We start from the raw sequence: 26,958 nt of genomic DNA, 5'->3' as shown, positions 1-26,958 counted from the left end.
ATGGTTGTAGGATGTTAAGTTCAACATAAAAAATCAATTGTAAAAAAACCCAACACAACCATCTCATCCTCTGTCATCCCCTTCTCCCAGAAAAGCCAAATAAATAAATACTAAATATATATATATATATATAGTCTGTATATGCTAGCAATGACCAGCTAGAAATTGAAATTTTATCAGTTACAATATCATAAAAAGCATAAATGCTTATGAATTAATTTAACAAAGTATGTACAAGACCTGCACAAAAAACTGCTAAGAAATTAAACACAGAAATAAATGGAGATATATCCTCATCCATGATCCTCATCATGCATTGGAAGCCTCAAAATCATTATAATATCAACTTTCCCCAAACTGCTCTACAGATGCAACACAATCCCAATGAAATACCCAACAGGTATTTTTTTTTAAACAAATTGACATGCTAAAACTGATTTTTTAAAATTATGGAAATTCAAAGGACCAAACAATTTTAAGACTTACTATAAAGTTATAGTAATATTGACATAAGAAAAGATTCATGTACCAATGGAACAGACAATTCAGAAATAAATCCATGGAAAATATAATCTTTTTAATGTTAGAACTAGATACTCATATTTAAAAACAAAACAATCACAACAAAAAGCCTAAGACTTTGCCTTACAAAAGCCATAAAATAGTATAATCACTTTGGAAAACAGTTTGGAAGTTTCTTATAGAGTTAAAAAAAGACAGATATTAAATGACTCAGTAATTCCACTAATTATTTACTTTAGAGAAATGAACACATTAACACAAAAATCCCATATATGTATGTTCATAGATGCTTTATTCATAATAACAAAAAACTAGAAACAGAAATGTCTATCAACAAATGACTAAACTGTGGTATATTTATACAAGGAAAAATTCAGCAGTGAAAAACTACTGATATAGACAACAATATGGAGTCATTTGTTGTTGTTTTAAAAAAACTATTTCAAGTAAAAAACCAAACACAAGAGCACATATTGCATGATTCCATTTATATGAAATCCTGCTGCTGCTGCTGCTAAGTCGCTTCAGTCGTGTCCAACTCTGTGCAGCCCCATAGACGGAAGCCCACTAGGCTCCCCCGTCCCTGGGATTCTCCAGGTAAGAACACTGGAGTGGGTTGCCATTTCCTTCTCCAATGCACGAAAGTGAAAAGTGAAGTCGCTCAGTCGTGTCTGACTCCTAGCGACCCCATGGACTGCAGCCTACCAGGCTCCTCCGTCCATGGGATTTTCCAGGCAAGAGTACTGCAGCGGGTTGCCATTGCCTTCTCCGATATGAAATCCTAGAAAAGACAAATCTAATCTACAGTGACCAAAAACAAATCAGTGCTTTCCCAAAGCTGGAGTTGGGGCAGGGACAGACTGACTGGGATGGAGCACAAGGGAAATTTTTAGGGTGATGGGAATCTTTTATCAATTGTGATTGCTATGATGATCTCACAAGTACATAAAACTGTCAAAACTCACCAAAGTGTACACTTAAAAGGGGCTCATTTTATTGCATTAAAACATACTATAATAAAGTTGATTTAAAAAAAGAAAAAGATAAGGCTTATTTCCAGATAAACATACCAGGTTGGCATGAGTTTATCTCCTCTTGCCCCTAACATCCTTCACTAAATTAGAAATGAAAGGTCTGAAATCAATGATCTTAGCAACCATCTAAAGAAAACTAGAAAAAGAAAAGCAAATGAAACTCAAAGTAATCAGAAAAAAGGAAGCAATAAATATCTATCAGAATAGAAATTAGTAAAACAAAAAAATAGAAAAAAAATCAATGAAAAGGCTGTTTTTAAAAAAGAAAAAAAAAAGAGAATAATACTGTTTATAAAGTTTTAAACCAGACTGATTAGAAGACAGAAAACACAAATGATCAATACTAAAAATGGGAAAGATATCACTAGATAATATATAAAAGGCTTATAAGGGAATATTATTAACTGTGAGCCAATGAATTTAACAACTTAAATGAAATAAATTCCTTGAAAGATTACCCAAGTTCACCCCAAAAGGGATACCAGTTTTTCTATACAAATTCTTCCAGAGAATTCTCAATTCATTCTGTTAGGCCAACATTACTTTGCTACCAAGACCACACAAAGAGATTACAAGGAAAGTGCAGACCACATCCCTTGTGAAGATAGACTCATAACAAAATTCATGACAAAATTTTAGCAAATCAACCCAATGCTATTATTATAAAGATAATACTTTAAGACCAAGTACAGAATGCATAAGACCAGGAATGCATGATTGGTTTAACAATGGAAAATCAAAGAATATAATTCTCTAACACTGTATGATTATCTCAATAGATGCAGAAGGATTTAATAAAACCCAACACCCATTTCTAATAAGACCTCTCAAGAGATCTTAAATATGAGGGAACATTCTCAAGTTGATAAAGGGTATTAAAAGAAACATAAAGCTAACGTAATAGTTAATGGTGAAATACTAAACGTTTTCCTCTTAAGAGCAGCAGCAAATTACTTGTATTACTTGTATTCAGCACTGTACTGGAGGTTCTAGCCAGCCTAATAAGTCCAAGAAAAATAAACGGCATCCAAATTGGAAATGAACAAGTAAAATGTATTTATTTGCTAATGACATGATTACATATGTAGAAGCTGATGGAATCTACAAAATAGGTACCAAAACTAATAAATTGATTTAGCAAGGTTGTCGGAGAAGGCAATGGCACCCCACTCCAGTACTCTTGCCTAGAAAATCCTATGGACGGAGGAGCCTGGTAGGCTGCAGTCCATGGGGTCTCGAAGAGTCGGACACGACTGAGCGACTTCCCTTTCACTTTCCACTCTCATGCATTGGAGAAGGAAATGGCAACCCGCTCCAGTGTTCTTGACTGGAGAATCCCAGGGACGGGGGAGCCTGGTGGGCTGCCGTCTATGGGGTTGCACAGAGTCGGACACGACTGAAACGACTTAGCAGCAGCAAGGTTGTAGAATATAAGATCAATGTACAAAAATAAATTGAATTTCCATATACTGCTGCTGCTGCTAAGTCATATCTACCATATCTACCATATGACCCTGTCATTGACAGTATATCCATACAAAGATTTGTACATGAAAGTTTGTAACAGCTTTATTAAATAGCCAAAAACTGGAAACAATCCAAATGCCCATCAACAGAGGAATGGATGGATACACAAACTGTGGTATAGCTATTCAGGGAATACTACTCAGCAATAAAAAGGGGTAAACTACCAAGAATATGATGAATTTCAAAATAATTACTTTTTAAGAAAGAAGCTATGCTCAAAGAAGTGCATAAAATGACAGCAAACCAGTGATGGCCTGGGGAGTGGAGGGAACAAGAAAAGACAGAAAGGGAAGAATTACAAAGGGGCACAAAGAAATTTTGGGGTGTTACAGTAGTTTTATTTTGGTTGCAGTTAGTTTCAGGGTGTTTACATATGTCAAAATTTAACAAATTGTATTTAAATTTGTACAGTTTATTGTATTTCATCAATTATAACTCAAAAGAGAAAAAAATATCTGGAGATAAATAAATTAATTCATAAAATAAGAATATTCTAAGAAAAAAGGAAAGAAAAACAGGAAAGAATTCTTGGAAATCACAAATGTGAATGTAAAAATAAAGAAGTCAATACAAGAATAGGAAATATCCCAGAAAATATTAACAGAAAAAGAGACAGGTAGAAAAAAGGAAAGAAAAGATAAGAGACATAGAAGATCAGTTCCTGGAAATTCAATATCTAACTATTAGGAATTTCTTAGAGAACAGATTATACAAAGAAGAAACAATTATCAAAGAAATATAAGAACTTCTCAGAATTGAGAAATACATATCCAAATTAAAAAGGCCCACTTAGTGTCTATAAAGTACAAAGAATGGAATAAAGAAGAAAAATAGCTACATGGACTTCCCTGGTGGTCCAGTGGGCTAAGACTCCGTGCTCCCAATTTAGGAGGCCTGGGGTTCGATCCTGGTCAGGGAACCAGATCCCACATGCTACAGCTAAGAATTCCCATGCCCCAACTAAAGAATCCCACATGCTGCAACTAGAAAGATCCCACAAGCCACAACAAAGATCCTGCATGCCACAACTAAGACCTGACACAACCAAATAAATAAATACTTAAAAAAAAATGTTAAAAAAAAACTGCACCAAGATATCTCAATAATCAGTATAAATTATCAGATACAGTGGATAGAAAAGACTAAAAATTTTCAGAGAGAAAAAACAGGTCACATACAAAGAAATAAAAACTAAACTGAGGGACTTCCCTGGTGGTCCAGTGGTTGGAAATCTGCCTTTCAATGCAGGGGATGAGGGTTCGATCCCTGGTTCAGGAACTAAGATCCCACATGCCCAGGGTTACTGAGCCCCCAAGCTCTAGAGCCTGCAGGCCACAACTAGAGAGAAGCCCACGCCCACAACGAAAGATCCCGCAAGCTAAAACTAAGACCTAGTGTAGCCAAAAACAAATAAATGAATATTTTTTAAAAATTAAACTGAAAACAGATTTCTTAACAGCAACACTGGATGTATGCCTTCAAATTTCTAAGCAAAAATGACTTTTCAATTTAGAATTCTCTATCAAACCATCAATCAAATATGAGGACAAAGACATTTTCAGATATGAAGGAGCCCCACAAATTTATTTCCTATATGCCCTTACTTAGAAATTCTCAAAAAAGAAAAAAGAAATTCTCAAATGTGCTTCACTAAGACAAAGATCAATAAAGAGGAAGAAATGGAATTTAGAAAACAGGATTTAACCCAAAAGGGCAGTAAAGGAAAATACTAAGATGACAGCTCTGCAGCAGGCCTAGAGAACAAGCAGTACAGATTAGAGCAGGAGAACAGAAGGCTCGAGGAAGAAAGTCTCCAAAAAATAATTAAAAATGAATTGATAATTATTGGGTATATCTGAGCATTTCCAGGGGAAGAAGTGAGTAAGTGTGAACAACAGTCGCTCAGTCGTGTCTGACTCTTTGCGACCCCATGCACTGTAGTCTGCCAGGCTCCTCTGTCCATGGAATTCTCCAGACAAGAGTACTGGAATGGATTGCCATTTCCTTCTCTAAGGGGAAGGGGAAATACTAATAATGTAAGTTGTACTTGTAAAAAAAATAAACTCATTTGTAATTTTTAAAAAGTGAGCTAATTAACAACTCGAGAAAAACAAATAAATTCAAGAAAGAAAAATGAAGCCATAGTACTATACCACTTGGCTTTGCAGTATACAGTATTTACTTAGTTGTAATACAAATAATGAATACTGATTTAAGACTCATTAGGAAAGCTACCACAGAAAACAGAAAATAACAAGCATTGGTGGGGATGTAGAAAAGCTGGAACTCATGTGCATTGTTGGTGAGATTCCAAAATACTATGGTACAATCACTGTGTTAAACACTATGGAAGTAAAAAATTAGAAACAGAACTACCATATGACCCAGCAACCCCACTTCTGGGGACATATCCAAAGAACTGAAAGCAGGGTCTCAAAGAGGTATGCACACCCATGTCCATAAGCAGCACTATTCACAATAGCCAAGAGGTGGAAGCAATCCAAATGTCCACAAAAGGGGGAATGGATAAACAAAATGTGGTATATTTTATACACACAATGGAATATTATTCATCCATAAGGAAGGAAATTCTGGAACATGCTATACCACAGATGAACCTTGAGGACATTATAATAAGTCAAATAAACCAGTCACAAAAAGTCCAGTATGGTATGATTCTATAAAGAATTAAAATTCATAGAAACAAAATGGTTACTAGGGGCTTTGGAGGAGTGTTGGGGGAAGTTAGTTATTTTTTAATGGGTACAGAGTTTAAGATTTGCAAGACAGAAATGTTTTAGAGATTTGTTTCACAACAACGTGAATAAACAACACTACTAAACTGTACACTTAAAAATGGCTAAAGATAAATTTCATGTTTTGTTGTTGTTCAGTCACTAAGCCACGTTCTACTCTTATGTTACTTTTTAAAAATCACAATTAAAAAAAAAGACTTACGGGGTCATGTCAGAAGACATAAGAGCTCACTTAAAGGATTTCTCATTAGTCAAAACCGGAACAAATGAAGCAACAAAAAGGGTCATGACTATAACTGATTAGAAGATACTGATTTTTTTAAAAAACCATAATAGTGATACTAAAAAAACATTAAATTCTTTATACAAGAATTAACAACTAGTAATTCTAGAAGAAATGATGTATTTAGGAAACAAACATTTCCTACACAACTCTGTGTAGTAGCTAATTCAGACAGAGATCATCAATGAATGTTCAAACCATTAGATGAATAACAGTTGTGCAAGGATTTTCAAATGGTACCAAAGCATCACCCCCAGATAATTTACTAATTACAAAGGGGAAAATGTACCTTCAAATGGAAAGATGTAGCAGTGAACATTTAACAAAGTGATCAAACTTAGCATCTCTATCAGTGGACCAATCTGTCATTAGATGGTGCCTCCTTACTTGATACAGGATGTATACACAACGGTATCTATGAATTATTCCAGCTTATTTTAAATGCTTAATCTGAATCTAATCCCTCCTCTAGGCCCAACTTCCAGTTTACAGGAAATACAGTGGATGGAGGAACAAGTTAAACAACACCACAAGGAAACAATCAGACACAATTCAGAAGGAGGGACAATCTACAAAACAAGTGACCTAGATTATGAGAGACTAAGGAGATGATAACCAAACACATGATCCTTGATTAGATTCTGTTTGAACACTTTACAAGACATTTGTGGGAAAACTGGATGGAATACAGACTAGATATTAGATAATTTTAAGGAATTATGATTAAATATAAATTACCAAAAAACATGTGAACATGTTTAATCTCACTAATTATTAGAACAAAATGTTAAAATTTACTCTTAAATTGGTGGCAAAAATTAATTCTAGTTTTTGGGGCAGGACAATCTGGTAACATTTAACAAAAGTTTTAAAAATGTTTATATACTTTACCCAGCAATTCCACTTCTAGGCATTCATCCTACAGAAATAAGAGTTGTACATAAACATTTATGAACCAGAATGTTCACTGCAGCATTACTAATGAAAATGGACATAACCTAATTTATCAAGATGGAATAATAATTATATGATTCTTTTAATCATTAAAAACACTGAGGTATTTAATATGGAAAGGCCCTTAAATATATTAAGTAAATGGAAGAGAGTAGTTATTTTTTGTGATCCTAGAGGGCAGAACTAGGAACTACCACTGGAAATTATAAGGAAGCACAAGTTGGTCAATGTAAGGACTAATTTTCTAACAATTAGAATTTTCTGAAAAGCATCTGAAAAAGAATGAATATATGCACATGTATAACTAAATCACTTTGCTGTACACCTGAAACTAATACAACATTGTATATCACATTAAATAAAAAAGAATTTTCCAAGCAATAAATGGCCTGCTTCATGAGGTAACGGGTTCTGCACTATTAGACGCTAAGCAAAGGCTTAATAATCTTTTTTGGCAAAGATATATGGCATAGATTTACATGGTAGGAGATTAAGGAGAAGATCTTAATGGTACTTTCCAACTCTAAGAATTTATAATCCAATATAAAGTTATCTGTTAGCGGGGATGACAGAAAGGAAGTGGTAGGTATTTCTCTGTAAATGCTATTAATGACCCATGTGGCACTAAACTAAACAGAGATTATACCTATAATAATGGAGTTGAAGGATGATTTAATTATTATATTCTGTATCAGTAATATACAAATTACTGATAAACTGAGAAAGATGATTTAACTTAATGCAGAGGGTTCAAATTGAATTGATAGGAACTAATTTTGAATCTGCCCCCTATTATTTTTCTGTGTCTAATAAAGAGCCTGCAGAGTTAAACTCTTCCAAGGTAAATAGCACTAAACATCTCAAAAAGGACAAGGGGTGCTCTGCTCCTTCTGTTTGCTTCCGGCTGCCCAGAAATTCATATATAAAGAAAGGAGAGAAAGAATATGCCCATATCCCCCCTGCAATATGATATATAAAATCTTTAAATTTTTGAGATGTGGAAAGTGACACAGAATTTAGAATCACACTGGGTTTCTGGAAGGCAGAAGAAAACACTTGAGGCCTATGAAGATTTTAGAGTAGCTGGTAATGTTGAAAATTCTTAGATGTCAAAAAAGAAATTCCCTAAAAGATGCACTTAAAAAAACAAACAAACACCTTTTATCATGGAAAATTTCAAATATACACAAAAGTAGAGAATAGCATATAATAAGCACCCTCACCCTCAATGACTCAGTCATTGAGCTTCATTTATCAACATTTTTGTAAAGCTGTTTTCTCTAATTTTTCAGATTGTTTTTTTATATTGTTTTGTTTTTAGATTTAAAAACAAATACCTGACATCACATTATTTTACCTATAAAAATTTCAGTATGAAAAGACACAATTTCTTGCTAATAATACTAAATATTCAATAAACTTGCTATGGAATTGTACTGTTCTATGTATATTATACCACCACTTACACATATAATTTTCATGTCAGTTAGGCTTCACTGTTATCTTCATCTTATAAATGAGAAAACGGAGTTTTTACTGGCTCAAGGTCACAAAGTCAGTAAAGCAGTGGTGCTAGGGTATGAACCCAGATGTTAACTCTAGACCAGACTTTGTTCTCCCAACCATTAAAGCAACTGACTTTTCTCTTAGTTATTCTAGTTGTTCCTTATGGGATATAGATTGTTGTGATAAAATGGAAGAGGGATTGCTGAATGAGGAAGAGATTGGGAAAGATACAGTAATATGAGCAGCTACTCACTGCTCTTCCCATGAAATTTTCTTTTTAAATGCCCCAAATGAGAAAGGAAAATGTGACTGGATATGATCATTGTCAACTACTTAAGATATAAAAGAAAGTAAGTCACCTTAGAGAGGGGAGCAACGATCAAGTCTCTTCCACAAAGGTTGAATATACATGAACTACTTTTAATCTGCCCCTTTAATGACAGCAGGGGTGGGGTGATGGGGGTGGGGGTGGGGATGTCTTTAGTTTCACACATCCTTTTAGTTCAAGCAAAGGGATCTCACAAGTAGAGGGCCAAGCAATCAGTACAAGTGTACTTAATTGCTTAATGAAATCTGAGGAAAAACATAAAAACCTGGAGTAAAAATTCTTCTGGCTGATATCTCAGAGTTCTCAACCTTTAGCTCATAGCCTTATAAAACAAAAAAGAAAAAACTACCAAGTAATTCAAGATTTGTCAAAGAAAGGAGAGCTCTCCTTGGATCTTTGGCCAAAAATCCTTCTAAAATCCTCCCTACTGATTTACAATAGATCTTAGAGTAACTGAACTAAATTATCTTCTGAATGGAGGCTGCTTAGGACATCCTTCTTTACCAAACACAAACTCCTTCCCTGTTCCTACTGCACTTCATTCATAGTTCTATTAGAACACTAATCAATATTGCAGGATAATTATGTTTTCTTTCTTTGGACTATCAATTTCCAGAGTCCAAGACCCACCTTACTCTTTACATTTTCAATCCCTTACCTTCAAACTGAGCACTACTGGAAGTACCTGAGAAAACTGTGCTGAATGAACAGAGAAAGAAGCTAAGATGATAGAATATGAACTGATCTTTCTGAGAAGCAATTCTTTCATCAGTATTTTCTAACCTCCATACCTTCAGTATAATTTACAAGCTTCCCTTTAGGAACTAATAGTTTAGGATGAACAAAAACATGAACATGAGGCCTGGAGAAAGAATCTAGCCATTTTGGTTTACAACAGCTTTTAATCAACTAGGAAAAACTCAGACTGAAGATTCTGAACGGTAGTCAACCCTTCCAAGAGCTTTTATTCAGATGCCAAGATGCAAGATGGTATCCAAAATACCTGCTTTTTACTTTTAAAGGCTGAAGGCAACAAGGATAAAAATTTCAAAAAACAAACAAACAAAAAACCCCAATGATTACTAAGCAGTGCCTCGTTGTTGTCATTTCTACTATCTTTCAGACCAAAAAAATCCGAAGCAAAAAAAATCCCAGACAAAAAATGTCTGGTTATAGACCTCAACCATGAGGGAGACTCTTTTCATGTACTGGTATGAGTTGCCTTGGATGCCTCTCTAATACCAGTTAGCCAAACAAGTTTGAGGATTATCTGGTTAGGCAATCCCTTAAAGTGAAAACCTTTGGATAAGGAAATTACCTTTCTCACCAACTTACAAAAATTCAAGATGATCTCCCAGTTTAAGCTATATCACACTGGAATAAAAAAGTCTCATCATATTTTTTACAGGCCATTCTTTGGTTACCATGTTACCTTGGTTTGAATCCACTGGGTCTTCTATATGAGCAATGACATTCCTGAGATAACTTTGCTTCTGCTTTTCCAGGTCTGACGGTGAAAATGTCGGAACATTAGTCCTTTAACAAAGCAAACCAGGAGGAAAAACAATTGGTTAGAACCATGAATATAGTGCTTTGTACAGAGAAGTCATATACTGTTGATGGGTTGTGTGTGCTTAGTTGCTCCGTTGTATCCAACTCTGCAACGCCATGGACTGTAGCCCACCAGGCTCCTTTGTCCATGGGGATTCTTGAGGCAAGAATACTGGAGTGGGTTGCCATGCCCGCCTCTAGGGGATCTTCCCAAACCAGGGATCAAACCCAGGCCTCCGCATTGCATGTGGATTCTTTACCATCTGAGCCACCAAGGAAGCGATGGATTAGAACAACTAACTCTCAAAACACTAAGATGCAATGACAAAAGACAGTGTTAGTCATGTAATGCAAAGCTGCAATCAAGCATAGAGCTGAGGAAAAAAGATACAACCTCCTGTTAGCAAGGTATAGCAAAGTGAAGACTACCTACTCCACAGAGAGAGAAAGCATTTCGAGAAATTCAAGGTTAGTAAGGAAATAACTAACTTCATAGAGCCACACAAAAACTGAGTAAGCTAAAGACCAAAAAGAATCAGCTAGATCTGGCAATCTTTGCTCATGCTGATCACACTGTACTGAGTGTCTGTGGATGAGATCGTGAATTTATTATTGCTCCAAGTAGCCTGACTTGTGTACCTTGGTATAATTTTCATTGTATGCAATTCACAAAGCTCCTCGAAGTAACCCAAACAAAACAAAGAGAAAAAAACCAGAAAACTGGGATTAGGGGGTTATAGTCAATTTTAGCCTTATCTGTACTACTGAAAAAATTTAATATCTGTAATCAAATTAAAAAAAAAATCTCACTGTAAGGAAGCACATATGACACAACCTAAAAAAATAGCTTTGCTAATTGAAAAGGCCCATGGAAAGATACTGCCATCTCCTGGCAACAAGAGAATAGACTGAAAAGGTAACCCAAATCTGCAACCTCTATAAAATTTTTTCACCAAGGACAGATATATGCAAGTTGGGAGAAATGTCTAAATGACTTTCTATAGATGTATCTTAACATTTTTGTTAAAATTATTCTAACTTCCTATGCCTGTGACCAGGCTTCCCCACACATACGAAAAGAAATCTTACATTTATACAGTGCTTTCACTAAAGTCTTTTTCTTTCTTAAAAATAACCCTATGAGGCAGCAGAGAAGGCATCATTAGCCTCATTTTATTGACCAAAAAACTGAAGTCATTTGATTTGTCCAAGGTCACATAGTTATTGGTAGTTCCAGAACTTCAAGTATGCTTACTCAAGGCGCAGGGCTTTTTTCCCACACTAAGGAGAAACTCAGGAGAAGAAGAAAGCAACTGAATTGAACCAACAAAAAACAGAATATTTCACTATGTCCTTACCTCGTTTTGGCTTGCAGAACAGGAATGACTTTGCCTAGTCTTTTTTCATGGACCTTTAGCTTCCCAGAATCCTTGTCAAGAACATCCTGCTTTTTTCAGAGCAAGGAAAGATGGCCTTAGTTATAAGAAAATAACTGAAAATAGTACTTATGGAAATATTCTTGAACTAAAGGTTATACAAGCATACTTGTGAACTTTACTGTACCAGGTACCAACACAGGTGCTTTAAATGAGATAATGATAGTAATCTCAAGAAAAAAGTAGAATAGTAAAATCATCTTATTCAATAAATGGTTAATTTTATATAAGTTACTATGATTATTTTATTAATTTTCAATATACTATAAAGTACTACTTACTCCAATTTACAGATAAGAAATTGTGAGGAAACAGAGAAGCTAAATAATTTGCCCAAGGACACAGTGCTAGTTAGGCTTCAAACCCCAATTTATCTGAATACAAAGCTCTATTACATAGTTTCATTCCTCTCTTCACCTTGAAAAACATACTTACCTTGCTGGATGAACTGGAAACTGGTAACTTCATTTCAAAACTTGATTTATATGATCCATTTCTCCTGGATGACCCTGTATTAGGAGTCTCTGAACGGTCCAAGATCTGAGAGAATACAGGCGTAGCTTTCTTACTGTCGGACATATTTTTATCAGAGACAGTATGCTGAAAATTACTGTTTGAAGAAGGGAGTGGGGGCCCATCAGAGGCAGAGTTATCGGGGCTGATCCCTTCAGATTCTGTGCAAAGTGTGCTCTCGTTTGGGCTAAGATCATCTTCTCTCATCTCTTCCCCAAGGGAGGAGGGTTTTTCAGTAACTCTGGATGTAACTTTGGACACGTAAGTCTTGTCCTTATCAAGTGCAACATCACAAACTGTTGGATCAAATGGTGCAACTGTAACTTTTATAAGATTCTTTTCTAGTGCAAAGCGTCTGTTCAACGATTTAGCAGGAGTTGGTCCATGACCAACTGATGTAGTTAGTTGAGGTAGTTTGAATGTGTCAGGGGTCTCAGCTTCTGGTCCCATGTTGTACGGTGAATCTTTCTCTTGGGGAGTGTCAAGTGGAATTTGACTCCCTTTCTCTCCCTTCTCAACATTCCTGCTGTCATCACTAGGCAACCCTCCTCCCCAAGGAAAGTGCTCATTTGATAGGTCATCATCCTTCAAGAGTTCCTGAATCTGTTCCTCTGTGAAACTGAAATGGCCATCATCTTCTCCATCAGATAGCTCCAGCAAGGAGTCATCCAATTCATCCTCATCCAAGGAACTCCAAGAAAAAGGAGCATTGTCTTTAGGCAAGAGAGAGGTACCAGAAGACTGTTCAGAGGGCACTAGTGAGCACATCATATCTGGAGAAATAAGAGGCAGTTTCACTGAGAACAGGAAATACCCTTTTATCAACTCCAATCTGCTTTAGAGAGTTATGGTGTCTTAGTATTTCAAATTCTTTGCACTATGATTTGTAACATGAGAAAGTTTTAAGATATTTAACTTTACCAGAATCATGGAAATAGGTATCAGAACAATGAGATTTTTTTTTCCTATCAAAGTGGCAAAAATTAAAATGACAAGATAATCTATTTTGGTGAGAATGTGAGAAACAAGGATTCTCACATACTATCAGTGAGAGTGTAAGTCAGTACAATATTTCGTAGAGAGTAATTTGGCCATAGCATCTGACTCAGCAATTTCACTTCTGGAAATTTACCTTGCAGAAATACCTGTACAAAGACACACAGATACAGTTACAAAGGTGTTCAAAGCAGCATTATTCAGAACATCCAAATATTGGAAACAAGCTAGATGTCCATCCCCAGACTGTTCACTAAAATCATGGTGCATTCATCTTATGGAATACTTTACAATTATTTAAAAACAATGAAGTGGATCTGTATGTACTATCACTGGAATAATATTTATAACATACAACAAAACAAATACATACATATAAAATGTTTGGATTTTCACAGTGTATACTTTTTAGAAAACACACAGGTATTACTTTTGAAATTTAAAAAGAAACAACTGTATGCATACAAGAAGAAAAAAAATTGTCTTTCATACTGTGTGGAGCTGCTGGTGTGATCTCTGCCTTTGCCACGAGACCAAATGGAAAAAGGGTTCAGCTCCTGCTAGCTGTTCCTTTCAGGAGACTTGTCAAAATGATTGACTCCCACCTTCCTGCAGGCACAAAGAAAATTAGAGGATCTTCTCATCACTTTCAACTCTGCTAATTACAAAGTCAACTGCATTATGCTTTAAGGCGCTCCATCTATTAATTTCGATCTTGATTTTTTTAAAATACCACAAAGTTGGATTCTGAGTCAAGAACATCAAAGAAAAATCTTTAGAGGAAAAATTATGCAACTTAAGGAACTAGTTTTCTTCCTCCCAACAATTTATACTTTCTTAATATCATTCACTCTAGTAGGATGAGCATGGTCTTGAGAGTCTAAAGACCTAGGCTACAGTCCTGGTTCTGTCACTAACTAGTTGTGATAATTTGGGCAAACCATTTAACCAGGGACTTGTTTCCTCATTTAAAAAATATAGAAGGGACAGAGAACTGGGATTAGGTGATGTCTAAGATTCCACGAAGATCCAAAAGTTGTAGTCATGACCATACATACAAAAACCTCATTTTCAATACATACATAAACACAAAGAACAGGTCTAGAAAAACACAACACAAAATTGATGATTATAATAGCCTGCAGGGGCATCAAGAGAGGGACAAGGGGAGACTTCACTATTTTACTTGATATTTATATATACTTGTGTAATTAAAAATTAGGTCTTAAGTAGCTAATGACGGACCTGATCTCTCATTATTTTCTACATGGCAAAAGTGATAGAAAATTTGGAAAATTCTTATAGCCTTTTAACTGTAAATTCTTCCCCACTCCACTTCCCTCTCTAAATTTTAGTTTTGGCTCATGCATTCTTTCAGAAAACATTTTCTGAGCTACTATCAACACACGTGACTGAGCTAGATAGTACGTCTCTACATGACTTCTAATAAATAAAGATATGGATTCCACCCTCAAGGAATGTATAATCTTCTAATAGAGACAACACTCAAGTTATGCACCAATATGAGAAAACACAAAATGGTTTGGGCAATAAAGCACTAGAGAACTACCTGAAGTAATGTATGTTAACTAAACTCATTGTTGCAATCATCTTGCATTATAGGCGTATGTCAAGTCATGTTGTAAACCTTAAACCAATACAATGTTAGTCAGTCGTGTCCAACTCTTTGCAACGACTCTTTGCAACTCCATGGATTGTAGCCCACCAGGCTCCTCTGTCCATGGGATTCTCCAGGCAAGAATACTGGAGTGGGTTTCCATTTCCTTCTCCAGGGGATCTTCCCAAACCAGGGATCGAACCTGGGTCTCCTGCATTACAGGCAGATTCTTTACTGACTGATCCACCAGGGAAGCCCCAAACTAATACATTGTTATATGGGAATTATATCTCAATAAAATAGGGGAAAATTAAAAAAAAAAAAAAAAAAGCCTTGCTCATCTTAGAAATTAGATAAATGGGACAAAAAGGGAAAAACTATTAAGCACCCATACTATAAACTACGCACTGAGAGACACATTTTACAACTCTAACTCATGTAACTCTGTAACACAGGTCTTATCAAAGAAACTAAACTGTTATAGTTAAACTTAAGAATTGCTATGACTTTTTATCTTATTTTACCAATTTTTTAGCAATCGTGGAAGAGTTCTAGGCACCAGGCTTCCCAGGTGGCCCTAGGGGTAAAGAATCTGCCTGCCTATGCAGGAGATGCAAGAGAGAGATGCTGGTTGGATCCCTGAGTCAGGAAAATCCCCTGGAGTAGGAAATGGGAACCCACTCCAGTATTCTTGACTGGGAAATCTTATGAAGAAAGGAGCCTGGCGGGCTATAGACCATGGGGCCACAAACAGCTGGACACAGTTGAGTGACTGAACACACACTCTAGGCACTGAAGCAGGTGTCTCTATGAAGAAAAAAGTAATTTTTCTGCCCAGTGACTGGGTTATAGAGTAAAGTTATTTCTTCAGGCAGCAATAGAAAAAAGGTTTACTTTTGAAAAATGTTTCCTTTACTTAATAAAGTTTGTGCTTATCAAGCACAAGTATGACAGACACTGGGGTTAAGTAGCCATTTTCTGAGAAGTCACTACCACCGTCCTACTCCTTCCAAAAGTCTAGTTCTGGGAGTTCCCAGGCAGTCCAGTCAGGTAAGGATTCTGCGCTTCCACTGCAGGGGGCTTCCACTGGAGGGAGCATGGGATCCCACACATTGTGCGATACAGCCAAAAAACCCAAAAAACAAAGGGTCTAGTCCAAGCACTTGCTTAACCAAATGAAGAATTCGATACATTTTCACTCTTGGGAAACTAAAGTTCAGAGGCATTTAAGGTACAGAGTATACAGAACTAATATGCTAGAACAAGGATCCAAACCCAAGTCTAACTTCAAAGGCAATGTTTTTTCTTGCTTTTTCTACCATCCTTGTGATAGACTTGCCCGGAGTCAGTCAGCAAATGGCAATCTTCTACATTCAGTAACTCTAATATACTATGAAGGATGCAGACATCAGAGGGCTTGTAGTCCCTTGGCAAAAATGATTTAAGCCACTGTATTACGCACAGGCTCTGCTTGATTTCCCAAGTGGAATGGAAGAATGTAGGAATGACCTGTGAATGTGGTCAAACCTCAATGGGAAAAAAAATCATTGCTTGCTAACTTTACTGTGCACACACAGGACCAACAGTCTCCATAACCACCGAAAGCCTCAATTCCTTTGCCACATGACATCCAGAGGCACAGAGCCAGCTCTTCTGAGCTTTCCTCACAGAATGCTCCAATAGGTCTAACTTTGCTCTAAATTTGTATGCTCTTAAAAAAATAAATAAATAAATAAATTTGTATGCTCTTAGCATGCAAAACAATATCATAAACATATATTTAACTTGCACAAATCATTCTCTTCACAATTTTATTACCTCATTAAAATTTTTTTATAATAATTGAAAACATATGCAAAAACAACATAATAATGAATACCCACATACCCATCGCCCAGCCCCAACAACTATCAACCCGTTGCTAATCTTGCCCCATCCACTTTCCCCTTTACCAGATTATTTTGAAGCAAATCCCAGGCATCACATCATTTCATCTGTAAATAACAAAAATTCCTTATCATAAAATATCCAGTTCATATTTCCAGCTATTTTTAAAATGTCAAATTTTAAAAAAAAACAAAAACAGTATCCAAGTAAGGTCCATACATTAAAGTCAGCTGATAAATCTTGTATTTTAATCTACAGATTCCCATCTTTTTTTCTAGCAATTTGCTAAAGAAACAATAACGTAAACTGTGTATGGATACAAACATGGATATATTATAAAATTATAAAAACATGCCATTTCAAGATAGTGATTACTTCTGGTGGTGAGGAGGGAAGAGGAATGGTAAGGGGGCGTGAGTAGCTTCAATTCTTTTTGTAATGTTTTATTTCTTTAAAAACCACTAACAGGAAAAGACCTAAAACAATAAAGCTGAGTGGGGGTTTAATAGTACTCATTATTATGTTATATGGTGTAACTGTAACTTTTATATGCTTGAAATATTTACTAATAAAACCATTTTAAAATTAAGAAGCCAGTGGGGAAACAATGATTACATTTTGAAGTTTCAAATGTCCTCTCAAGTAAAATAGGGACCATCATAGTACCTACCTCATAAGGTTGTTGTAAGAATTATAAATGAGATTATGAATACAAAAGCACTTAGCATACTACAGGCACAATGTAAAAGATAATAAAGTGAAGTTCCACAAAGACGGCCTTAGTATTTGCCTGTCTGCCATTCTACCATCACCTGCCTTTCCTGGCACTTGCTTTGTAGTAATCTTAAATACGAAGATCCTGGGACTTCCTTAGCAATCCAGTGGTTAAGACTCCATGCTCCCAAAGCAGGGGGCTCGGGGTTCAAACCCTGGTTAGGAAACTAAGATCCCACATGCCACCACCAAAAAAAAAAATTTTTAATAAAATATGAAAATCGTATTTTTAAAGGAAAAATATATTTCCCATCTCCCGTTTCTCTCTTAATTCTCTGTGACCCTATTCTGTCCTTCCATGTCTCTCTCATCTGTCCACCCCCTTCTTCACACTTCAGTTTACCACCCCCTCGCTCTGTTCTCTAACCTGGTTGCAACCTCAGAAACTAGCTCCCTTTCTATTTTTATCGTACCTAAGAAAACCTATTGCCTTAAAACACAAAGCCTTATATTATTCAGGCCACTAAAACTGCAACACCAAACACAACCTCATACCCCTTTCAAGGCTCTAAAACCAAGACCATTACCAAGCTGGATCTGACAGGTTTGGCCAAGGGCAAGGATTATTTCCAAAAGACCCATTGATCTTTGAGCTTTGATTTCCAACCTTTCCTATGTGCAATACGTGTGAGACATACAGCATTAAAGACACTCGGTAGCCTTTATCACTCCATGAAACGGGCATAAAGTTTAAGCGAAATTAAACTGAACTGCAATTATCTGTAAGAATTCTGCAGACACTGCAGGAAAGAAAAACAACTCGGGCTGCAAATCTCTGCTTTAGGTAACGGCTCACTTAGATAAGGGTGCCAGGACTTTCCTCCCACAGAAACCAAATACTACTCAGCCGAAGCAACAGGTTTCTTTTTAAAAAGAAAATGTTTTTTAAATGATTTAGACAGGATTGCTAAAGCTTGAAGCCTCTAACAAACCCATCAAACTGGAAATTAGGTTGGGGCAGCAGATGGGCAATTCAATTACTTCCTCTCCCGGGCCCACCAGGCGGTGCCAAGTGCCCGCTCTCCTGCCCTGGAAGGAACTGGTGGCACCTCCGATCCTCGAGTGCTTGATCGCAGTTCGCCCAACGCAGGATACGGCTTGGCCGCCCCCAGCTCTTCCTAAGAAGCTCTATTGGCGCCGTACTGCACTGCCCTGCGGGCAGGGCCTTCGCACTCCCCTCCTCCCCCAAAGACCAAGAATTCCCGCCTCTCCGCGGAAGGCGGGAGCAGCTCGGGGCTTGCTTCCCATTCCCCCAGCAGGAGCCAAAGCAGCCCCTCAGCAGAGCGGCGCGGTACACCCTCACCCTGCGGATGGCTGCCCGTCCCACACCTCCACTCTCCCCTGGGGCGGGCCACCCTCTCTCCGCTGCCTACCCGCCCGCAAGGCGCGGCCGGAAAGACAGCAATTTTTTGCCTAGCAACACCCTCCCCGCCTCGGGGCAGGGGACAGAGGCAACCCCCACCGCCACCTCCCCACCCCCACCGGGCACAGAAAACGGACGTCGTTCGCCCCTCTCGGGTAACCAGACGGCACCCTTTGCCTGGGCAGGGTGAGGGGCATCTACCGTCCGCCGACGTGAATGGGGGGGGGGGGCACAGACACTCCCCCCTCCCGCCGCCATCACCTCAGAAACGAAAACGAGCCCTTCTCCCAGCAGGGTGAAGGCCTCAACCCCTCAACGGGGCGGACGGCATGCGCGGCCCTCTGGAGAAGCAACAGGCGCCCCCCTCCCCCTCCCAGCCGAGGCTCGCCGACCACCGCTCCTCCCTCAGCTGTTCACCTCCGGAAGCCGGGCCAAAGCCTAGGCGAACGACTGCGCATCACTCCGCCCCCTGCGCCATCTTATCGCCCCCTCCCCGACCTCCCCCACCCCGAGGGTGCCGGGCCAGCGCCAGGGGGAGGGCAAACAGGCAATGATTGGCAGGAAACCGCCCCGCCTCTCAGAGGGTTGCGCCCGGCGCAGGCGCCGAAACCCCGCCCTCCACACCGCCTACCCCCACCTACGGGCTCCATCCCTTTTCGTTTCATCGACCCGCTCGACACTTGGCTGTTCCTGGCTGCTGGTAGGAGGAGAAGGGTGCAGGCGGATCAAGCCGAGCGACGAGTTGAGCTGATGCAACCTAACCTGGACCCGCGTGACAGTTTCCGGCACGCGGCAGCGGCGGCGGCTGCGACCGAGAAAGGGGCCTGGGTGCCGGGCTAACCGCTGGAGACTGCAGCGACAGAGCCATGGGGGACTCTCTGAGCCCTGAAGAGAAGCTAAGCCTTATCACCCGGAACCTGCAGGTCGGGCTTCGGGGTTGAAAGTGCGCGGTTGGGGGACTGGGGGCCGGAGGTCCAAGTGATCCTTAGCACCTCTTACGGGGTCCTAAGTAAGAGGTGGGGACCCGGGATTCCGCGCCGAGGCAGCTCGGAGAGAGATTGCAGTCCCTGCTGCCGGTCGGTCAGTCAATCCATCACTACAGAAATCACAGTAGTCACACTTCCTGAGTGCCATTACTTGTGTTGAGCCAGGCTTTGAATCCACGCCACCCACCCTATTATGTGCCAGGCGCGGTGCTAAGGTGCTGGGGGGTACGTCAGGACCCTACCCTCCCAGAGCATGTCTGGAGGAAATCAGACGTTTGCAAGGACCCAGGATCCAGACATTTAATTAAGTCGAAACTAGTGCTGAAAGGTGCTTTACGCGGAGATCTTTATTAAAAGGAAGTTAGGAGGAAGGCTGCGGAGAGTGTTCAGGGAAGGCTGAGAAATAACCTCTAAACTGCCCTGAGGGATACGGATCACCTCTTCACTTTACCTATGTTTTGCTGGTTCCAGAAACTGCAGTAGTAAAAGTTAACCAGGATAATGGGGGTTAAAAACGCATCAGGTAGAATAGAGGGAACCCAGGTCAAGAGCCAGAGGGGAGAAAGAACTCTGTGGTTCTGAGAGAAGGCTAAGTTGGAGTAAAGGAAGCAAAGTGCAGATCAAGCACTTAGAAAATATTTACATTGCTCATTCTCTTGACTCTCTCAGGCCTCTGTTGTCACATCATCTGTGGCCTTTATTTAAATAACAAACCCCTGCCACCAAAACTGCCTCATCCCTTGCTGCTGCTGCTGCTAAGTCGCTTCAGTCGTATCCGACTCTGTGCGACCCCATAGACGGCAGCCCACCAGGCTCTCTGTCCCTGGGATTCTCCAGGCAAGAACACTGGAGTGGGTTGCCATTTCCTTCTCCAGTGCATGAAAGTGAAAAGTGAAAGTGAAGTTGCTCAGTCGTGTCCGACTCCTAGTGACCTCATGGACTGCAGCCTACCAGGCCCCTCCGTCCATGGGATTTTCCAGGCAAGAGTACTGAAGTGGGTTGCCATTGCCTTCTCCAACTTTATTGTATAGATATGTACTCTACCTTTTTTTGTTATTTCTCCATAGAACTGATCACAATCTGACAATATGGTACATTTTTCTAGTTTGTTTAGGAGGAGCAGGCAAAGACCAGGTCATGAGGGTGGTGTTGGCGATGTTTGACAGTGGGGTTTATTCTGAAGGCAGTTTTTCTCTTTTTATAAGATACAATTCACATACCATAAAATCCACCCTTTTAAAGTGTGTGGGTCAGTGAGTTTTGATGTAGTCATATGGTGTTCAATTACCATCATTATTTAATTCCAGAGCATTTTCTTCATCAAAAATAGCCTGTACTTATTACTAATCACTGTTCAGTCTTCGCCTCTCCCCAGTCCTATGGAACCACTGATCTGCTTTCTGTCTCTAATTTGCCTATTCTAGGCATTTCATATAAATGGAATCACAGTATGTGGACTTTTATGTCTAGCTTCTTTCACTAAGCTTAATGTTTCCATGTTTCATCCATGTTGTTACACTTACCAGAACTCTGTTCCTTATTACAGCTGAATAATATCCCATTATATATTGGATTCCTGGATCGGAAAGATCCCCTGGAGAAGGGTATGGCAACCCACTCCAGTATTCTTGCCTGGAGAATTCCATGGACAGAGGTGCCTGGCAAGCTACAGTCCATGGGGTCACAAAGAGTTGGACACAATTGAGCAACTAATACTACTTTTATATGAATATACTACATTTTATTTCTCCGTTTGTCAGTTTATGGACCTTTGAGTTATTTTCACTCATAACTTGATCTTTTTTTTTTTGTCCACACCACACAGCATGTGGGATTTTTTTCCAACCAGATATTGAACCCACGTCCCTTGCAGTGGAAGCATGGGGTCTTAACCACTGAACCAGAGAAGTCCCATTCTCATAACTTCATCTTAACCAGAGATTCTTGCATGCTTCGCCTTAGCCAGATTCTTTGTTTCCTAGCCTCTCTCCATAAGGAGAGGTTAGGGAGAAACAACACACAAAGCTAGTAGCATTGATTTACTCAGGTTTTAAAGATTAAGTGATACGACCTTTTTTGAGTAGTAAAAACTCCAAGTGTCTGCATAGTCAGGGGCTTGAAGGATGCAGGATCAGCCTCGCAACTGGCTTGGAACATACGATTTTAACAAGTCCTGCTAATAGATATTAAACCAGCAAAACAATTTTTGTCTTTCATGACTTCCAATAGTTTCCCCAAACCATCACCTGAAGAAACACTAAAATCTCTTGTCACAGCATACTAGCCTGTTGGGCTTCCCTGGTGGCTCAGCGGTGAAGAATCTGCCTGCAATGCAGGAGACCTGGGTTCAGTCCCTGGGTTGGGAATATCCCCTGGAGAAGGGAAAGGCTAACCACTCCAGTATTCCGGCCTGGAGAATTCCATGGACTGTATAGTCCATGGGGTCTCAAAGAGTCGGACACGACTGAGCAAACTTTCACTTTCAGTAGCCTATTAGGATTTTTCTAATATTGTCTTAGGGCAAAGGAAATTATTAAATAAACCATTTAAATAGGCAAATGAGTTAATCGAATTTTGTTCTGAAGACCTCTCTGGCTTCCTTTTGCGGTGTGGATTGAAGAAAACGAATAGATTTGGGGGACCTGGTAAGCTATTACAGTTACCTTGGTGTGATCTAATGATGGCCAAGACTTCGTTGGTTGTGTAAAGGTGGAAAGAAGTAGGAGGACTTAAGAGCTGTTTGAGAGTAACTTTTGCAACTCAGTACCATTTACTGCACTAGGGGTGAAACTGTAAGTCAAAAAGATGCCTGGGGAGTGAAGGAGAAAGGTGAAAGCGTGAGTTTAATTTTGAACATGTGATTGAATTAACTGGGTTGATAACAAGTACATGTTCTATATAGGTGTGAGCAGAAGATTTGGTAGTTACTGGGGAGACCTGGGTTCAATCCCTGAGTTGGGAAGATTCCCCTGGAGGAGGGCATGGCAACCCATTCCAGTATTCTTGCCTGGAGAATCCCCATGGACAGAGGAGCTTTGGCGGGCTACAGTCCATGGGGTCGCGAAGACTCGGACACTGAGCGACTAAGCACAGCACACAGCACAGCTCATAAGTAGTAATTGAAGCAACTGAAGAGGATCAGTTACGGAGAATGTAGAGTAAAAAGAGATAGGCCCCAAGGATTGCTAACATTTAAATAATTAGGAAGACAAATAGCTGCAAAGAAATCTGAAAGACAGAAGCCAGAGAAGTAGGAGGAAAACTAAGAGTAAAATAGAGGAAACCCAAAGAGATTTCCATGAAGTGAGGACTAAAAAGTATTCATTCAATTTAGCAACTTGGAGGCCATCTATGATCTTACCAAGAGCATTTTCAGTTGTGTGATGCTGTGTGGAATTCAGACTGGAATGGGAGATAAGGAATGGAGAGCAGAAGAGACACCTTTCAAGAAACTGGCTGTGAAAGGAAGGAGCATGAGCTGAAGGTAGTTGGAGGGGAAGATACGGTTAGGGACAGTCTCCGTTTCCCTAAAGTCACTGTCATTACACCAGAGTGGTACTAGCACCAGCACCAGCTTCCTTTGGTTCTCACTCAGTGCTGAGAGCCTGGCTAGACCTCCCTGCTAACTCTGAGTCTGGACTCAGTGAAACGTACCTTTGTTTTCCTTGTCACAGGGTAAAGGATGAGCAGGTGTTGTTTGGTTACTCAGTTGTGGCTGACTCTTTGGGACCCCATAGACTGCAGCATGCCAGGCTTCCCTGTCTTCACTATCTCCCAGAATTTGCTCAAAGTCATGTCCTTTGAGTCGGTGATGCCATCCAACTGTCTCCTCCTCTGTCGCCCCCTTCTCCTCCTGCCCTCAATCTTTCCTAGCATCAGGGTCTTTTCCAGGAATTGGCTCTTCGAATCAGGTGGCAAAGGATTGATTGGAGTTTCAGTATCAGTCCTTCCAATGAATACTCAGGATTGATTTCCTTTAGGATTGACTGGATCTCATTGCTGTACAAGGGACTCTGAAGAGTCTTTAGCACCACAGTTTGAAAGCCTCAGTTCTTCGGCACTCAGCCTTCTTTATGGTCTGACTCTCATGTTTGTATATGACTGCTGGAAAAGCCATAGCCTTGACTATGTCAGCAAAGTGATGTCTCTGCTTTTTAATACGCAGTCTAGGTTTGTCATAACTTTTCTTCCAAGGAGCATCTTTTAATTTCATGGCTGCAGTCACTTTGGAGTGATCACTGCAGTGATTTTGGAGCCCAAGGAAACAGAGTCTGTCACTGTTTCCATTTTTTTCCTCCATCTATTTGCCTTGAAGTAGTGGGACTGGACAACTGAAGCGACTTAGCAGCAGCAGCAGCAGTGGGACCGGATGCCATGATCTTCGTTTTTTGAATATTGGGTTTTAAGCCAACTTTTTTACTCTTCTTTCACCTTTATCAAGAAGTTCTTTAGTTCCTCTTTGCCTTCTGCCGTTAGGGTGGTATAATCTGCATATCTGAGGTTATTGGGTTGAGTGAGGTGGGACACTGCCATTAAAGCAGCTCTTCTGCTTCCACTACAGGAGGTTCTCGGGGAAGAGAAGCTGAAGGAGATACTGAAGGAGCGGGAACTTAAAGTTTACTGGGGGACAGCAACTACAGGCAAGCCACATGTGGCTTACTTTGTGCCCATGTCTAAGATCGCAGACTTCCTGAAAGCAGGATGTGAGGTAAGAACTAATATTATAAACCGGGCAGTTGCCCTTGAGCAACGGCCAAAAGAGAGACTTACTCGCTTGTTTGGAGGTACTTGAACAAATTCACATTTTGGTGACCCCTTTTATCTTTTCTGTCCAGGTAACGATTCTGTTTGCGGACCTGCACGCATACCTGGATAACATGAAGGCTCCGTGGGAGCTTCTAGAACTTCGAACCAGCTATTATGAGAATGTGATCAAGGCAATGCTGGAGAGCATTGGGGTGCCCTTAGAGAAGCTCAGGTTCATCAAAGGCACTGATTACCAGCTCAGCAAGTAAGTGCTCCACCCTCCTCGCGGGTCTGGTGCTTCTAGTTACCGCCTGGGGAGTCAAGGCACTCTAAATTTGGATTCGAAGGTGCTGGGCTCTCCTTGTTAAGAACCATTAAAAATTGTATACACTTTGTCCTTTTAATTCATCTATCAAAAATCTACTGACTAGTAAATGCCTAGGTACCATACTATTTGCTGGGAATATAAAAGTCACCACAACAAAGTCTTTGGCCTTGTAGACCTCACAGCATATGGGAAAGTGGCAGCCTCCCTTTCTCCTTCCAGACTCAGCAAATAGTAATAAAAGAAATGTGAAAAAAAATCACATTTGTAACATCAGCATTCATATAATTTTTTGCTCTAATTTTTAAAAAATTATTTATTAGGCTCTGCCAGGTCTTAGTTGCAGCATGCAGGATCTTTAGTTGTGGCATGCCGGATTTAGTTCCCCGATCAGAAATCGAACCCAGGTCCCTCCATTGGGATTACGGAGTCTCAGCCACTGGACCGCCAGGAAAGTCCCTGTGCCCTAATTTTTTAGCTTCCAGTTTCCTAAGTAATCCTCCCTGCCCACTGCCTCATAGTCTCCACATTATTTTTTTAATCTTTCAAATAAGCCATGTATCTCTATAATGGTCACTTTTACATTTAAACCCTTAGACCAACTTTTTAAAAGGTAAGCATTGTTCTATCCTATTTCACAGATACGGAAAGGGATTCAGATTTAACTTTCCCAAGTTCATGCAGCTAGTAAGTGTAAAGGCCATGATGTGAACTCAGATCTCTTGCTTACAAGTTGATTTTTATTTCATCTAACGTAATTTTCTTTATATTCCCCACTGTTGGACATGTAGAGTTTTAAATAAAGCGTATACCTCAGAGATATTGCAGGTTTGGTTCTAGACCACCTCAGTAAAGGGAATGTCACAATAAAGTGAGTCACATGAATATTTTAATTTCCTAGTGCATATAAAAATATATGAAAATATGTGTTGGACTTCCCTGGTGGTCCAGTGGTTAATACTCCCTGCTTCCACTACAGGGGGAATGGGTTCAATCCCTGGTCAGGGAAGTTCTGCATGCTGCAACTACGTGTGGACAAAAATAATAAATAAAAGTTATGTTTATGCAGTACTATAGTCTGTTAAGTGTGCAATAGCATTATGTCTAAAAAAGCAGTGTGTGTGCCTTAATTCAGAAATACTGTGTTGTTAAAAAATGCTAACCATCATCTGAGCCCTTGGTGAGTCATAATTTTTTAGCTGGTGGAGGGTCTGTCCTCAGTGTTGATGAATGGCAACCGATCAGGGTGGTGGTCGCCAAAGGTTGTGATGACTATGGCAGTTTCTTAAGACAACAATGGAGTTTGTCACATCAATTAAGTCTTTCACAAACAATTTCTCTGTAATTTGTGATGCCTTGTGATAGCATTTTACCCACAGCAGAACTTCTTTCAAAGTCGCAATTAGTCCTCTCAAACCCTGCCACTGCTTCATCAACTAAGTTGATACAATATTCTAAATCTTCGGTTGTCTTTTCAACAGTCTCCATTGCATCTCCACCAGGAGTAGTTTCTATCTCAAGAATCCACTTTCTCTGCTCATCCATAAGAAGCAACTTCTCATCCATTTAAGTTTTATCATGAGATTGCAGCAGTTTGGGTTCCACTGCTAATTCTAGTTCTCTTGCTCTTTCCATTATATCTACAGTTACTTCCTTCACTGAAGTTTTGAACCCTTCACTTCCACCTGTGAAAATTGGAAGCAATTTCTTCCAAATCCTTGTAATGTTGATATTTTGCCCACTTCCCATGAATGACAAGTTTTGTTGCATTTCTAAAAGTATGAGACTTTAATGTTGAAATTACTGTTTGAGCCACAGGCTGCAGAATGGATATTGTGTTAGCAGGCATGAAA

At 39.5% G+C, this 26,958-nt stretch overlaps 2 protein-coding genes across 24 annotated transcripts in view; one reads left to right on the top strand and one right to left on the bottom strand.

Moving 5' to 3' along the window:
- Positions 1-19,564, bottom strand: part of S100PBP (S100P binding protein) — a 33,625-nt gene extending 14,061 nt beyond the window's left edge. Inside the window, exons 1-7 of one of the 23 annotated variants that reach the window (XM_086334700.1) lie at positions 19,310-19,564; positions 16,977-17,018; positions 13,899-14,015; positions 13,453-13,555; positions 12,333-13,183; positions 11,820-11,908; positions 10,343-10,446 (exon numbers count right to left, since the gene is read on the bottom strand). In XM_086334700.1, the coding sequence (XP_086190826.1) occupies positions 10,343-10,446; positions 11,820-11,908; positions 12,333-13,183; positions 13,453-13,510 (1,102 nt within the window). In that variant the 5' untranslated portion in view covers positions 13,511-13,555; positions 13,899-14,015; positions 16,977-17,018; positions 19,310-19,564. Of the gene's footprint in view, positions 1-10,342; positions 10,447-11,819; positions 11,909-12,332; positions 13,184-13,452; positions 13,556-13,871; positions 14,016-16,911; positions 17,019-19,309 lie in introns of all 23 variants that reach the window. The other 22 variants (XM_086334737.1, XM_086334690.1, XM_086334727.1 and 19 more) reach the window with 22 other exon arrangements.
- Positions 19,565-19,787: 223 nt separating this feature from the next.
- The window catches only part of YARS1 (tyrosyl-tRNA synthetase 1), a 32,225-nt gene continuing 25,054 nt past the window's right edge, over positions 19,788-26,958 (top strand). Inside the window, exons 1-3 of the mRNA XM_086334678.1 lie at positions 19,788-19,971; positions 24,596-24,742; positions 24,870-25,045. Coding sequence (XP_086190804.1) covers positions 19,915-19,971; positions 24,596-24,742; positions 24,870-25,045 — 380 coding nt within the window. The 5' untranslated portion in view covers positions 19,788-19,914. The remainder of the gene's footprint in view (positions 19,972-24,595; positions 24,743-24,869; positions 25,046-26,958) is intronic.

Source organism: Bos grunniens, chromosome 2 (assembly GCF_055505025.1).
Source record: "Bos grunniens cultivar Pamir isolate PY7600 chromosome 2, Bosgru_T2T1.0, whole genome shotgun sequence".
Lineage (NCBI taxonomy): Eukaryota > Metazoa > Chordata > Mammalia > Artiodactyla > Bovidae > Bos > Bos grunniens.
Note: the sequence above shows the minus strand (reverse complement) of the source record. Positions and strands in the feature narration are given on the sequence as shown.